This window comes from Eufriesea mexicana, unplaced genomic scaffold (genome assembly GCF_001483705.2).
Source record: "Eufriesea mexicana isolate 0111107269 unplaced genomic scaffold, ASM148370v2 scaffold143, whole genome shotgun sequence".
Lineage (NCBI taxonomy): Eukaryota > Metazoa > Arthropoda > Insecta > Hymenoptera > Apidae > Eufriesea > Eufriesea mexicana.
Window position 1 is genome coordinate 583231 of NW_016908322.1, and position 15416 is coordinate 598646.

Here is a 15416-nt window from a genome sequence, read left to right on the forward strand (position 1 = left end):
CCCTCCCTCTCTCTCTCTCTCTCTCTCTCACACCCCCTATTGCCTCTCGTCGACGGGGGTGGGTCTGCTTTAATATCGAAGAAAATTATGTAATCGGTAGCCGTTACGCCTCCCGCGCAGCCCCTCCAGCAGGGAAATTGATCGTGCATGCAAATAAAGTGCCATTATCCCGTGGCGAAGGCCTGAACGTGTATGTAGATGGTCGGTCGAGGGGACGGGCGAGCAGAAACCGCCCCTCGAGACTTCGATTTTCGTCGAAAGCCACGATAAGACGCGAGAACTGTTGCGAATTGCGCTCCTGCCGGTGTAGCCAAGTTTCGCAGTGGTTTCGGTGAAGCAGTTGAAACCGAATACACCTCTCTCGGAAAATCGCTTCCGTACCTTTCGTTCTACGAGTTTACTTATTTACGAATTCCGCTAGTCTGCCGCTATTCTCCACGTATAATATTCTCGAGGATCGAAACGGTTAGGGGATTTTCTAGAAATTGCCGAAGAAGTTCGTGGAGAACGCGAGGAAATAGCTGCGAAACCACGGAGAAAGTGCGGCGAAAGCGCGATAACAAAAACGGTAATCGCAGCCGTGGTGCTTTCATGGGGTTCCGGGATGAATTATAGGCTTCAGATACATTAGGTCGGGGTTATGAAGCGTTATCAATTGCCGCTAAGAAAATAAATCTCCGCTACCCCCTGCGCTCGCACCACTTTTCAGACTGGCAGAGGGTGGGCCACGCGAACGATCCAGGCGGAAGGAGGAGAACGTCGCCTAACCCGGCTAACGACGTGGAACTATTGCGTTTTAGGGTATACATCCTCCTCCTTTTCCCTCTCTCTCTCTCTCTCTCTCTCTCTCCGTGCTCGTACGCGTTTTCGTCGCCGCGTATATTGATGTTCGAAGCACGTGTCCCGGGGACCAGCGTGCGCCAAGCAGACGCACATGATCCTGCGAACGAGAAGCCGACTCTCTCTCGAGAGTCACGTACCGGGGTTACAACCGGGAATGGCTTTGACATTCTAAAATTGGAAGAAGCTTAGGAACGTCAGCCGCCGCTTTCTCGCCACGCCAGGGAACCGTGGTATTTGTCGAAAATCTCCCGACTAGGCACGCGTACCTTGAACGTGGCAATGAAACGGTGAAGGGTGGAAAGCGTGGGAAGCATTATTTTTCCCCGTCTCCTTTTCCTCCATTTTTCACCATTTTTTCCTCTCCTTTTTTCTCTCTCGATACCGAGTCGAGCGAGTAACCGCTAAACCCGCCGCGATTTGAAGCTTTTATCGAAAAATTTCGCGCTAGTCGTCGTCGGTGGTCGCGCAATTTTTCGATATCTCGTCTCCTCGCTGAGTTAATCGCTGTAAACGTGTGCGTCTGTCTGAAACGCTGCACCGATCACGCGTTTAGTAGGAGAAAACTGGAAGAAACGATCACGAGGTTTTCCATCTCGTTCGGTAAATTGCTATTCGCGAACTCTCGCGATTTACGACGCCACGTCGCGCGGCAGATCGAGCATTTACAAGCGGTGCAACCGCAACGCGCCGCGACAAGAAGCACCGATGAGAATTCGCCGTTACATAATTCATAAAACGCGGCTCGAATCTCGGTGAAACTTTGCATACGGCGTAATTCAATCCCGATTTCACGCAGGCAGGAGAATATCGCTTGCGATGACGCAATTTCGTCCCACCCCCGCCCGCTGCGAATCGCGTCCCACGTCGTCTTTGTTGCCATCGTGTTCACCGTCTGTCGAGCGACGCGACCACTTAAAATTATTATTCCGTTCGAGCTGCACGCTTGCCACGGCGGTTTTTATTACGGCCCGTTTAACGGCCACGATAATAATGATCCGAATGTTTATCGTCGAAAGCGCGGAATAAACGCGCCACGCTGTAAAGCGATAAAACGAGTGGCGCGCAGGGACGAGTGGAAACGAGCCTGTCCCCTGGCGTAAATGGAGAGGAACCGAGCTTAAAACTTTCCTTAGACGATGCTCGTAATATTTAGCGGTACGCGGGAAACGTTTAAAAACTCGTCTTCTTGTTCCACCGCTTCCTCTTCCTCCTCTTCGTCCCTTTTCTCCCTGGCCCCCGCTGCCAGCCCCCGCTCTCCCCTCCGTGAAAGGCACCCATGGTCCACGCGAACACGTTTCGTCGTGGAAAAAAAAGGAATAACGGGAGAAGAAAGAAGGGTGGAGAAAGAAGAAGAAGAGCGTATAAAAGTTGCCGCGTAAATTATTCATGAATGGTGGTCGGCCTGCTCGTCCGCGATGAGCACGCTTCGCGGATACGCGAGAATTACCGGCGCCATTTGCACGGTACGTCTTAAACGGCTGCGAGATCGTATCGCGGAGTGGCCCCTTAAAACGAGGAATTAACGCCCGCTGGTTACTGTAATCTCCAGTCGGGCGATAATCTTTCGACGCGCGGCTTAACGCCATGCCGTAACAAAGTCTCGAATTAGCGGCCGAGCTTTCTCGCTTCTGTTGCGTGTTCGGCGAAAAGGAACCCATCGAGCCGGACAGCCGAGAGTGCTCCGCCGACACCACTCTTCGCGATATCGCGTTCCCTCGTGTTCGAGGAAAGCTTTTCAACGCTCCACCGATTCGCCAACGGTCGAATGGCGTACGATATAATTAGACGCTAATTAGCGGTATCGACGCGACTCGCGCGGGACGACGGCGCGTTGGACTTGTTAAAAGGAAAAAATCCACCGATGGTATATTCGATTTAGAAACGTGGCTCGAGCTCTCGCGGAGAAGCGCGACGGGGAGAAAACGCGAGAGAAATCGGTTTCGATAATAAAGTAATTAACATTCTGCAATTCCTGTAGCATCATCCCGTGGCCGCGCGTCTCTGTGACCGGTTCGCGAGGCAGGAATAAGAAAGAAACACGTCGTTTAATGTTCACAGCAAACCGGCAGATGGACGTGGCTCTGTACGTCGGCTTGACTGTCGCGTGTGTGGTAATCGGCGGCCTGGCATTTTTCTTAGCGAAGCTTCTGAGGCGCAAAGGTCGGGACCATTCCCTTTACTCCATGGCCCGTAACGGTAAGCATTTCACAGATGGGGAAAAAAGAACAGCCGCATTGGTTGGCACTCCGCGAACGAAGGAGCGAAACACGGTGTTCCGTGGCTGCGCGTGCGATCATGCTTCGCGTTTCACTCGACTTTCCAGCAAATTGGACTCGTCCTCGGTCCTTCGTCCGCTCGTACTCGAAAATATCGAAATTGATACTATTTCGAAGTTTGATCGACGCCACGTGTTCGCTACTTTCATCTAGAACATTTCCTGGCTTTATCGTTCCTTCGATAATCCGATGCGCGAGTTAATTCCGCGCGCTGTATTTTACGACTGGCGCAGCGTATAGGCAGCAACGAAAGGATCGTAATCTATGGAGAACTCGATGATACGCGAGTTCCAGAGCGGATGATTCGATAAAGGCGACTAACTTTAGATTATAAGCTTGATCTCTTCCGGGGATAATAGCTCGTTCGACGAGACGAGGTCGGTCGGATCCGTTTCGTTACTCGCGCGTGTGTTTCTCTTCGCCGACTGGTCTCGTCGAACCGTGTACGCTCGTGCGCCGTAAAATCGCTAAACCGAATACGCTTTTTAAAATCCGATGAAAGTGGCGGACGTGGTTTGCCCTGAAATCGGAATAGTATCACAGCGGCGTCTGTCCGCAGCGCGCAGAGATACCCACGAGCCGTGGCTCGGCGGTGTGCGTTTCAGAATTCCAGCCGGAGTTCTTCCCGGACCAGGACAAGAAGCTGAGCCTTCAGCCGGACGTAACGGCGACGAGCGTGCCGGCCTGCTACGAGTATCCTTTCGACCCGAAGCTGTCGATGTCGAGATCCCTCTCCGAGCACCATTACGACGTGCCCCACCTGTCGATCGCGCCGCAACCTTCGCCAATGTCCCCAACCCCAAGCACCTCGACGCAGGAGTCCTGCAGCGACAAGCAGATCCATTCCGACTGCGAGAACAGCGTCACTAGCTCGTACCCGTCCTCCGACTCGACGTACAACGTCGCCTCGGAGAGCGTCCGCTTGCCGAAGCTCGAAACCGGAAACGTGGCCGGGGCGGCGGTGAACACGCGTGGCGCGCTTCTGGTGCTTCCGGATGCGGGCATATCGATGTCGGTGCCCGAGGGAGCCGTGCCGAAGCCACTCAGGGAGGAACTCTACCTGGCGGTGCTGAACGAGGATCGCTTTAGGCCTCGATTACCCGGTAAGTGGTGCGTGCATTATTAATTGCCGTGCGCTGCCCGTGACGGTTCCGCTGCAACGAACGCCTCATCGATCCGGCTCGATTGCGATTCAATTGACGCGGACGGTCTCGATGGAGTGGTCTGTGGGTGTCTTTGAGGCGAGGATGCTCCCGAGCGTAATATTCCACGCGCGTTATCGCGCACCGTAACACGCGCGTAATCACCGCGTACCAGACGAAGCTCCTCGTAGACGCTTCAGACCCTTCGCTGCAACGTCTTCCGGGCATCGGACACTGGCCGATATACTCGCGGAGCGTGCCAATTTACGATTCTTCGATTCCGCGGATAAGCTATCGTTACGGATTATCGAGAGGATAGAATTTAGACGTTCGTTCTATTGATCCTCGCCGCGGTACCACTCTTCGCGGCTAATCGCGCGTATCCAGGTAATAGCTAGACATCCGTGTGTGTTATTCCCGCAGACGGTATCACGCAACTGTCCGCGGTGGTGACGTGCGGCCCCTCGTCGGCCACCTTCAACAAGCCTGTGATCCTGCAATTCGAGCACTGCGCGATGCTTCACCCTGCCACGTGGGAGCTCAGTGTCTGGGCCTGCGACGGTCTGAGCGTCGAGGACGGGACGGCGATCGCCTCCTCCAAGGACCATCAATCGATCACGTGGACCAGGGTGTTGACGTTGGGCAACGAGACGATCAACACGCCGCTGTTCACGCAGCTCGACCACGCGGAGGCGTTCATCGTGACGGAGCAACTGAGAGGTTACGTTCTGGCTGGCCAGAGCTGCGAGAACGTGATCGCGACGAAGAGACTGCGATTGGCGTTGTTCGCCAGTCAAGCCGGCCAATGTTGCGTCAGGGTGTACGCCGTGGAAGACACGAAGGCTGCGATGAAGGCGATCGTCGACAGAGAGTCTCAGATTAGAGGTTACCTGTTGGATAAGCCGAGAACGTTGCTGTTCCAAGACAACGGCGAGTCGCTGTGCGTCAGTCTAGAGGAAGTAGGGAACGAGTGGCAGAGCAAGTCGCCCACGGAACGACAGGAGATCTCGTTCAGGGACATGTGGAACTGCCTGGAGAACACGAAACACGTCACCTTCGGTTTGGACACCGCGTTCGGACCTACGAGCAGCAGAAGCTACAAGCTTCAGGTGTCGCAGGGGAACTCGGAGACCAGGCAGGTGTTCAGGATCGTGTACGACGGTGCGAAGCAATTGATCTCGTCCGGGAGCGTGACCAGACCGCTTAGAGAGGTGACGGTGGTCAGCAGCGGGCATGCTAATAACGCCACCACCGACTCCACCACCCTCAGACCGTTTCGGTTTACCAGGTCCCTGAGGAAGCAGCTCTGCCAATGCCTGGACCCGCCGAACGCTCTCGGCAACGACTGGAGGATGCTGGCGCAGAGGCTTCAAGTCGACAGGTTAGCTATCTTTCGATATTTCCGCGTTCGCTCGGCTACCCGTTTATTCCGCTAACCGGGATCACTCACACTGGACGTATCCTCCGGGGACACGTATGCTTTATTTATGAATCGCGTTTGGGTACCCCCTCCGAGGATTCGCTTCTCTCTCGGGACACGATCGTTCTTGACAGCCGTTGATTCGTAGCTCCCGTTTGCGTTCAACGGTAAATAATCGTTTCCGGTGTAAGAATCGAAAAGACGAATTTCCATCGCGTATTCCTCATCGACGACGAAACTTTTCTCCACGACCTGAAACACGCGGCATTCTCCTCGACTTGCAGGTACATCAACTACTTCGCGACCAAGTCCAGTCCCACGGAGCACATCCTGGACCTGTGGGAAGCGAAACACCACGAGCCAACCGCGGTTACCGACCTCCTGAACCATCTTCGAGTGATGGGCCGAACCGACGCGGCCACGATCCTCGAGGCCCAGTTGGGCCCGTGGCTCTGAACGAGCGGCGGATCCATGGCGTCCCGTGACGTTTCCTGTGGTGAGTGAAAGTCCACGAACTCGACTCGAGTGAACGAAATGTGGTGAATTGAACGTTGTTCCTCCGAACGAACTCATCGAAACACTGCCTTAATTTTGCGCGGGACACGTGCCTCTCCCGCTTGTCCCTCTTTGTACATAGAGACTTTCGTTTTTGTAAGATGAACGTTGTTCGAGGCGGCATCGACGGATCTGTACGAGGATCGTATTGTAATAATCGTGAAACGAAGTAAACTAGAGACTGTGCATTTAGATGGTTATATATGTGTACATACGCGCTAAGGACTGGCGAACAGATGCAAATGGATATATCCATTTAGACGGATGTTTATATATATAAATATATATATATATATAGTTAGTTAGATAGATAGAGAACATCGAGGCAAGGAACGAAGAACGAAATGAAGGAGAAAACGAAATCGTTCCAACGCGATAGAAGAAGCGACAGCGAAAGGTGTAAACGAGAAATAAAAAGACGAACGAAAAAGGTAAAAAAAGAGTAAAGGAACGCGTTTTTATCGATTTGTTATATATACGGATGCACGAGCACACACGCGAGTGGCCACCGGTTTCCTGGAAGGACGATCGTGCCAAAATTCTCACTCTCGGTTTCGAAACTCACGAACCCGTTTCCGTTGACGTTTGTATTCAGATGTTTGTTAAAAAAAAGAAAATAAAAAAATATGCGCCTGTGGTTTCTTTCGTGCACGTCGACAATACACTGCCCCGTACACACACCCCGTTACCCTCGACCACGCGAACAACAGGACGAAGGTATAACACGCACGCGCGTGTACGATCGGGGCGGAAGTTCGATCGCGTAGAAAACGACCCCGACTTCGCAGTAAAAATCCGATGATTTTTAAATCGACGCAAGTTTATTTGGAAGAATTGTATATTTGTTACTTTCGACGAATAAAATATTCTTGTATACCTCGAGCTGTTGTTCAGTCATTTTGCTCTCACCTCCTTTCTTCCCCCGGAGCTCGCGAGACCGAATTTATAGGTGCTCGATTTAACGCGCGTTCTCCGTTTTTCTCTTATTTCGATCCTGAACGCGAGACAAGCACGGTAGAATTATAATTCCCGACGCAAAGTATTCGCGGTTAGAAGGAAGGAAAACAGTTGGATTTGGCGCGTGCTGAGTCCAGATTTGAACCGGCATAAATACGGATTAGCCTCGCCTTATGTTAGAATAAATAGACGCTGGACCGGGCTAGGCCTGGAATAAGCACGGCTTAGGTCTACAAACACGAGGAATGAACCCGACACCATCACCGCGTCTCGAGGTAAGTAATTAGAAGCTGAGCAAATAGATAGTATTCCCTCGGAGGCATCTAGAATATCGATTAGTCGAATCATCGTATAAATTATTCGTCGCGTATTTTAGGTCGTAAACTAATAAACGCGGCTCATAAATAGAAGCTCTAAGGCCTCGGCGTATTCCAGGGTTCCTCCTCCGACTCGGTCTTAAATTTCCACGTAACAGGATCGCAATTATGAACCGAAGGTTCGGTTAATATTCACGGTCGTCCGCGAAAGACTTTCCTAAAGAGGAAACCCCGTCGGAGCAACGAGTAACGCGATACGAACGTCGCCTAATGCCCAAAGAGAAAGAATGCTGCTTTCACTGGTGCAGTGAGTCAGCATCGATCGCGCGTTGGACTGCCACATTTCTGGCGAGTAATCGTCGCAAAGTTCCATGGCGACCATCACGTTCCTCCATTACCGAGTCCCGATTCCGTGATATCGAGTAACCGTTCCGACCGCGCGATGCGTGCACTTAATACGGCCGCGAATTAGTTCGAAACCTTTTACCTCGATGCCATCGTTCCCGGAATTACGGACGTGCTCGCGTAGAACGCCTCGAAAACGTGGTAACAAACCCGCGACCGGGGAACCCTCGAATACGTCGTTCCGCGAAATTACCGTCATCCACCTTTCCGATTCGTTACAGCTCGAGTACCCTTGGCCAACGATTTCCCGAGAAATTGGCAAATTTATTCCATATCTTTCTCCCCCTTTCCCTCTTTTCTTCCCGCAAGGTATGCAACGAAAGCATAATATCGAATATCGATTTTCGTATAATTCCATGATCCCTTGGAGCTCGATGAACACGTTCGCAAAAGACGCGAAGGCAAAGCTCGTCTATAGCAGGCGCGAACTCGATATTTCAACGAAGCACGGAGAAAGAAAATTGCATTTCCTTCTGTAATCGCTTCGCGGAACACGATTTGTTACATGGCCGCGTGCCACATAAATCTAAGTAAATACAGCTTCATACCTATTGGAGGAGCACGCAACGCGACTCAATCAAACCGACGACGACGACGATAACGGCGAGAGGCGAGATTCGGTCGACGATCTATCGAACACGAAATGCCGTCTGTCACGGTCTCTCACGAAAGACACAATGGCTGCCGCAAATGCATTTTATCGACGTATCGCCGATAATTTCCAGCGAAAGACTCTCTTTCCGCCACGACACAGACGCTTCAATTCCGTGTCTGCACGACGATCGCGTGGACGAAAACGAAATCGAAGACGAAAACGAAGACGAGAGGTCTGTCCTGTGAGTCCGTGAGTCGGTTCCGGGGAATATTCCTCGACTTTTCACACGCCAGTGGCAACTATATACGCCATGGCATCGCGACAATGGACGTCGAACGTAGCAATTTCGAAATGTCGATACCAGTCACGCGTACAGCTTTTCCACGGTTTTTGCCAGCCTAGCTGCGAGCACAGCTTCCCGCCTTTCCTACCTATAACCTGCCATTTTTCCCTTCTCCCGATCGGACGCGCAGCTTTCCCTTGATAACCATTAGCGTGTCGTTGTCTGAGCAGCAGCGTGGGATTTCGCCGCGGAGACACGATCAATTCTCCGCGACTTCTTTCTCTTCCGAGCGTTTCGAAACGGTTGCTATTTTCACCGATAATCGGAGATGTTCGACGAGCGTCGTCTATGAAGACACACGTACGACTAGAGTTCACGCGATAACCTTAACCGCTATCTCTCAGGAGGGCGAACAACGCGTTCACGCGTCGCTTCCGCTCGACCAGACAAATTTCCGTGAATCACCGGCTGCGGTTTTTACGAATGGGACTCCCTTGGACAACGGGACGAGCCTGTTATTCGTGCTCGATCGCTCGATCTCGAATTCGTAACCCGTGCGATAACCCCCGACTCCCGGAGATAAGACGATCGTGTCTCGTGCGAGCGCGATCTGTCGATGACAGCTCAATCGGAGAAGCGAGGTCGCGCGCCAGACGAACCGTCCCGACTTCTCCCGTGGAATATGAAAAAGATCGCGGAGCACCACTCGAATCTCGAACGAGGAGGAGTAAAGGGAATCGGTAAAGGAGTAAATAAACGAATAAATAATTCCGGACGCGGAACGGACGGTAGCCGGGAAATTTATATCGCTTAAAAGCGGCGGTTCCCAGAGGGAGTGGTCTGGCAGGGCCGAATCGTGGCATTGTAAAGCGCGTTAAAAAGCTGGACCATCTCCGGAATCTCGTGGCGCGATATTTCATTTAAATTCCACGGTGGAAAAGATCGTGGGGCCGTGTGACTCATCGGTCGTGGCCTGATAGGTGGGTTCGTAGGCAGAAAACACGGTGAAAAGAAAGGGGGGGGCGCGAGCGTGGAAGGTGGAAAAAGGAAGCAAAGGGAAGGATAGGGAAGAAAGGGAAAAGAGGAGAGAGAGAGAGAGAGAGAGAGAGAGAGAGAGAGAGAGAGAGAGAGAGAGAGAGAGCGAGAGTGAGTTTCTCACGGAGGCCGGCTTCTCTCCGAAGGATCTCCGCTGGAGAACTATTACGTCGGAGCGTCGAAAAAAGGGCCCGAGACTGGCCCTGGAGTGGAAAGCCGCGCCTACTAGAAAATTAAAAAGCCCACCACTTGATCTTCGTTCGCGGAACCTGCAGCCGATCCTCTGCTCACAGCGGCGCGCTGTTCGGACCGACGCCGTTGCGTAAACGTAACGGAATGCGCACAAGTGTTCTTCAAGTGCTCCAGCATGTTGCCGCTTGCCGGAGGAAAGTCTAAGTGCCATAAAAATAGCTCGACAGAGGAACGGTTACTTCTCCCTCCTCTTTCGCCGCAGCGTCGCGAGAAGATGAGCCGCCGATGCCGCTTTTGCTATTCGCGCGATCGCCACGCCGGACACTTCGGTATGTCGAATGCTCATTGATATGCGTCTCTACCGGCACCCGTGTCTCGATTACACCCTACCGACAGAGGTTCCCAATGCTTCCTCGTCCACCGCTTTCCTCTTCCTGCTTCTCCGCGTCTCTTTCACTTTTCCGTCCCCCTTGCTCCTGGATCCTTCCATTCTTTCGCTATTTTTGCTTCTTCTTACGAATTTTCTTCCGAATTTTCTCCCGAACACAAATTATTTCGAGCACTCCGGCTATCGCGAGCAAATTCACCGTCCAGGGCTAAGCGAAAATTGGGTCTCGCGAAGTTCTCTTTGCGAAAGGAATTCGGCTCGAAGTGGTCGAATGCGGAACGCGAAGAGTTCCTCGAGACCGAGGGATCTTCTGGTAAAATTCTTTTTCGTCGCATTCCCAGCGTTGGCAACCGCTGACCAAGAATGTACCGCCGTAGTTTCCACGCGCCATCGGCATTAAGCGGTCGGATTTTCTAAATACCCGTGATTACGTGCCACGTCGGATCGAGCGGATCCTCCGCCGACCATCTCGCGAAATAGGCTCGTTTCGTTCCTCCAGTCCCTCCAGACGGTTCACCTGGTCTAAATCGAAATGTCCAGCCGAGTGGTCGATCAACCAGCTGCGCGGACTGGTTTCGAATCGACGAAAAGTAGAGTCGTTTCGAGCATGAATTTTATGCGACCGCTCCAGACACGGCTCCACAATCCGTCGCGATATCTCGATCGACCACCACACGACCAATCCTTATCGTGCATCCAATGATTCGTTCCTTTCGGCTGGGTTTTATTGTCCGTGTCGCGAGGTAAGTGGAAACTGGTCGCGACCAAAACTGGGATCACGCGGTTTTAATTAAGATCGGCAATTACCCGCACCACGCGCGAAATTTTTATCGGTAGACCGAGCAGATAGACGCCATATTTTGTCCACATCGAGTGCCCGTATTTCCACGATTCAATTTCTATCCAAAAAGCTGTCAATCTTCCAGCGTCTTCAACTTCCTTAAAAGAAATCGTACGACAATCCACTCGAGCTGGTTGTAAAGGGGTGAAACTCCTATTTTTACGTCCCTCCGCTGAATTCTTTCAATACCTTTCCGTTTAAACACGCGAGGTGAAAGACTACAGGTACCTTTCTTCTAAACAGCTTCGCAAGTTCGGAGAACTCTGTGGATCTTGGAAAATTTTTCTCGCGATTCGTTTCGAGGTGAATTTATAGAAGGGAATCTCCTCTTTCCAACGAGCCTTTAAAAATTCACGTGCGATTTTTTCCCGCCACGTTATCGTACGTTACGCGAAATTCGTGAATATTTCTCTCGGAAAAGGAGTTTCCCTTAAAACGTGGAAATAAAATTTTCTCAGCCGATGATTTTTATCGTTCGGGATCTGCACGAGCTACGCATAAATCTGCCAACGATTTCGTCCGAGCCTTCTTATATTTCGACGCGCACCGACAGCACATTCGTGTACCCCATTCACCACGCGATCGAGCGCTTTTTCGCTCGCTTTTGTACACGCACGGCACTTGCTATCACGTTCGATCTTAACGAAACGAGATATCTCATAAGCCGTACGCAACGTGTTAATTCCATCGGTGGTACTCCGTTTAAAGCCGGAGCCACGCGAACCAACAGCTCTCTACCCAACAATCTAAAGCCCCGATCTCTGCATCGTTCGCCGGTAATTCCCGATGCAACGCTCGTTGCCGATGGACACGGGTGTAAATTATAATAACGCGGCGTGAAGGTTACGCTTTCGCGAGCCTCCGCTACGTATTTCGCGTCATCCACTTATTGGCATGTCGAATCGTCATTAAGGGCCGCGTCTGGTCCAGTTCGTTTCTTTCGCCGACAGGGTGTCTCGCGGATTTTTGTTGCGCGGTCACGTTCCGTGTTCTTGTCACGGGTTTTCTTGTCTCCGGGCGTTGGAGTAGACACGCGTGACATGGTAACGCGAGAAAGCCCCGGCGATACGGGATGACGGACGATTCCAGTCCTGTCTGTCCAGCCTCGAGTCGCGTTTTCCCTCGCACCAGCGTTCGCGGAATTTTCTACCAGGCCGCGTTTGCGTCTAGGCTTCCCTTCGACTTTTATCGTTCCACCATTTCGTTCCTTTTGATCCGACGATAAATCACTCCGGATCGGCCGATCGAATGATTCGAGTGGGAGTCGGTGATACCGCGTTGATAGAAATAATTAGAGGATTGGCTGGTTGGAAGAGTTATCGACCAAGGGGATAATTAGTACTCTGCGTTGCTTATGCAATTAGCGCCGATGTTAATATTCCGAACACGCGGATTTTTCTTTCCTTTTTCTTCAATCGGCTATACAGGCGCGATAGTATGATAGATCGGTTTGCAAATAACCGTGGTATTTCGAAACCAGTTTCGCTCTTGCGTCCAACGTTGTTTCGTCTTCGACGTTAATGTCCCGGTTGGAAATTGATTTAACCGCAGGTAAATTCTTCCGAGTCCGAGTTAATTCCTGCACAAAATTCTATCGACAGCGACTAATTTTGGCTAACATCGATGGTATTAGTTTCGCGTTTTACAATCTCGCCACGGATTTAGGCATGCAAATGAGCCGTACGTATCTATTCCCACAGTTACAGCGGGATTGTCACCGTCTGGATGGACTGGTCTCGAAGGAGAGCAATTTCCTCGACGTTTACCCACGGACAGCTCGGCCGAAAAACGAAGAAGCAGAGAATCCTTGTTCGTAAAGCAAGAACGTGCGATTGGAATTACCATCGAAAGCATTCGTTCCTCCTGCCGAGGCATTGGGTTCGGCTGAGCGCATTCTAATTGATCCCTCGGCGGTAACAAGGCGCGGGCTCGTTTCTTTCCTCGTCGACGTCGTTTACACGCGTTCCCGAGGCGCCGCGTGCGCGCACACAGCTCGCGGCGCGACACGCCGAGAGAGCACGATGCCGATGCATGGCTACGAGCCGCTCAAGGAGGTGTAAAATCGCGTCGAGACGATGAAAGTGAACCAACATTCCAGCGGCGTCGTTCTCCCCGGCGATTCCGCCCGCCCGCTGTCGTAACGCATGACAAACAATGCCGATAACCCATAATCTTCGTGGCCCGTTAACGTCCTCCGAGAGGGAGCGAGCGGAAAAACCGTGTGTCGGAGCGTGAGCACGCCGCGTTATTTTCCAGCCATTCGATACGCGTCGCCGTCTCGCCGCGATTTCGCTCCGTTGGAAACGCGGATCCAGGTGACCCAGCCAGTTCGACGTCCACGCGTGCACCTGCCCCTTTTCCATCGCTTTCCACGCATTTTCTCCTCGGCAAGTTGCCCGCGCGTAGTCGAAATCGATCCGGATCTTAGAAATCCACGCGAGATACGAGAAATTATTTATCAAAGATCGGTATCGGGTATGTACGGTCGAACGGGACGACGCGATTACGGACCGCAGCTGTTTCCGATTAGCAGCTCGACAGAGGCACGTCCGGGATCTAAATATCCCCGACTGATTAATCGTTCGCGAAAATATCGCGAGAGGATTAAATGGCACGGCGCGGGATTCTTTCGTCGTCGGAACGATCCTCGCGGTGTAGAAGAATGCAGCGCGCGAGTGAAATATTAACGCGCGAATTCCGTTAAGACCGCTGAATGGTCGGCAAGTGCGACAAGTTGGCATTACGAGCGAATGTACCGTAACCCATACGGCGCCAACCTTCCGGACGTATATTTCGTATCTATAGACAACCGTGTCTCGTCCAAGTCGAGACACAATTTCCAAGTTCCACCGTTTCTGCTGGTATCGCGTCGCTACTGCGCGTTAGCATGCCGTAACCCATTCGGCGCCGCTCTTCACCATTCTTCCACTTCGGTTCTGGACCGGTCTACTCCCATTCCGGCAACGTCCTTCCTCTAGTGCTCTCGATCTCGCGCTATATCTCCGAAAACTTTGCTCCGGGTACCTCTCGGCGCGTCGTTAAATCAAACTCGTGGAACGAATTTTAATGGCAACGGGAACTCCTCTGTTCCCCGTACCGTTCACGATTTCTCGATAGAAATTCCATGTTCGATCGATAGAAATTCGATTAGTCCGAGTGCAAAACGACGTTTCCATAATTCGCATTCCGCTGCACGAAATTCCCCGTCTGGCGGTTGTCACGCACTCCGTGCAACGGGATGAAGATACTCGTGGACGAATTCTATAAATCTTCGCCGTCCCGTAACAATACAGACGTCCAATCATCTCCGCGCACCTTGGTCGCGAAACGTAATCTTCGCTAACCGCGAACCGTTTCATCGCGTTACAAACTGGTCCCGTTGGAAACGAGTCTCGCGACTGGGCAGCATCTCCGAGCGAGAAACGCTTGACGCGATCTTCGGCTTAGCTGTACACGGAAAACGTCGCATTCGGTAAATCCCCGGCTGGCAGAAGGATACGTGTAAATACGAGGAACAGGAGATTACCACTCCCAGTAGCCGGAGAGACACACCGTCTTGACGAGCTGCCGAGTAATACCTTCGAGCATCGTGCGTGCTCCTCTTGGAGCCACCGACACACGCTACCGACGCTATTTACAATCGTCCGGATCGAGAGAGCACGATATCGCGCGGCGTACACCGGCGTCTTATTACATCACGAATGAAACGGCATTGTACACGAAATCGATTTCACGACGACTGCTCGCTACCGTCCCACAAAGACGCTGTCGACCCACTACGCGTCCTCGTCTCGTTCCTCTTCCATCCGTTCCCTCGTACGTGTACCTACGCGTACACGCTCGTACGAGCCAGGCCTCGCGGCGTTTCTTCCATTTTCTTCTCCCGTTCCTTCGTATATTACGAGCAGGCCAGAGCCAGGCCACCGGTAGCCGCCGCGCCATGCACGTCAGGGTAAACACGAAACGTCCAGCCATCCAGTTCCGTTCGTTCCCTTGACAAACGACCATCGAGAGTCTCCTAATCTTCGGCCAGAATTCACCGCGGAGTGGCGCGTGATCGACGATGATTAACGACCCCTCGTCTCGAGAAACTATCCTCGATATCAACGCGCCGTAGACGAGACCGTAGACGGTGTATAGCTTGACAAATCTGCCGAGATTCCACGG

The 15416-nt window shown here is 52.2% G+C and overlaps 1 protein-coding gene across 1 annotated transcript in view; it reads left to right on the forward strand.

Moving 5' to 3' along the window:
• The window catches only part of LOC108555191 (netrin receptor UNC5C), a 39486-nt gene extending 33037 nt beyond the window's left edge, over positions 1–6449 (forward strand). The window contains exons 8-11 of the mRNA XM_017910736.1: positions 2902–3039; positions 3725–4222; positions 4685–5642; positions 5966–6449. Of these exons, the coding sequence (XP_017766225.1) occupies positions 2902–3039; positions 3725–4222; positions 4685–5642; positions 5966–6137 (1766 nt within the window). The 3' untranslated portion in view covers positions 6138–6449. The remainder of the gene's footprint in view (positions 1–2901; positions 3040–3724; positions 4223–4684; positions 5643–5965) is intronic.
• The last annotated feature ends 8967 nt before the right edge of the window (positions 6450–15416 follow it).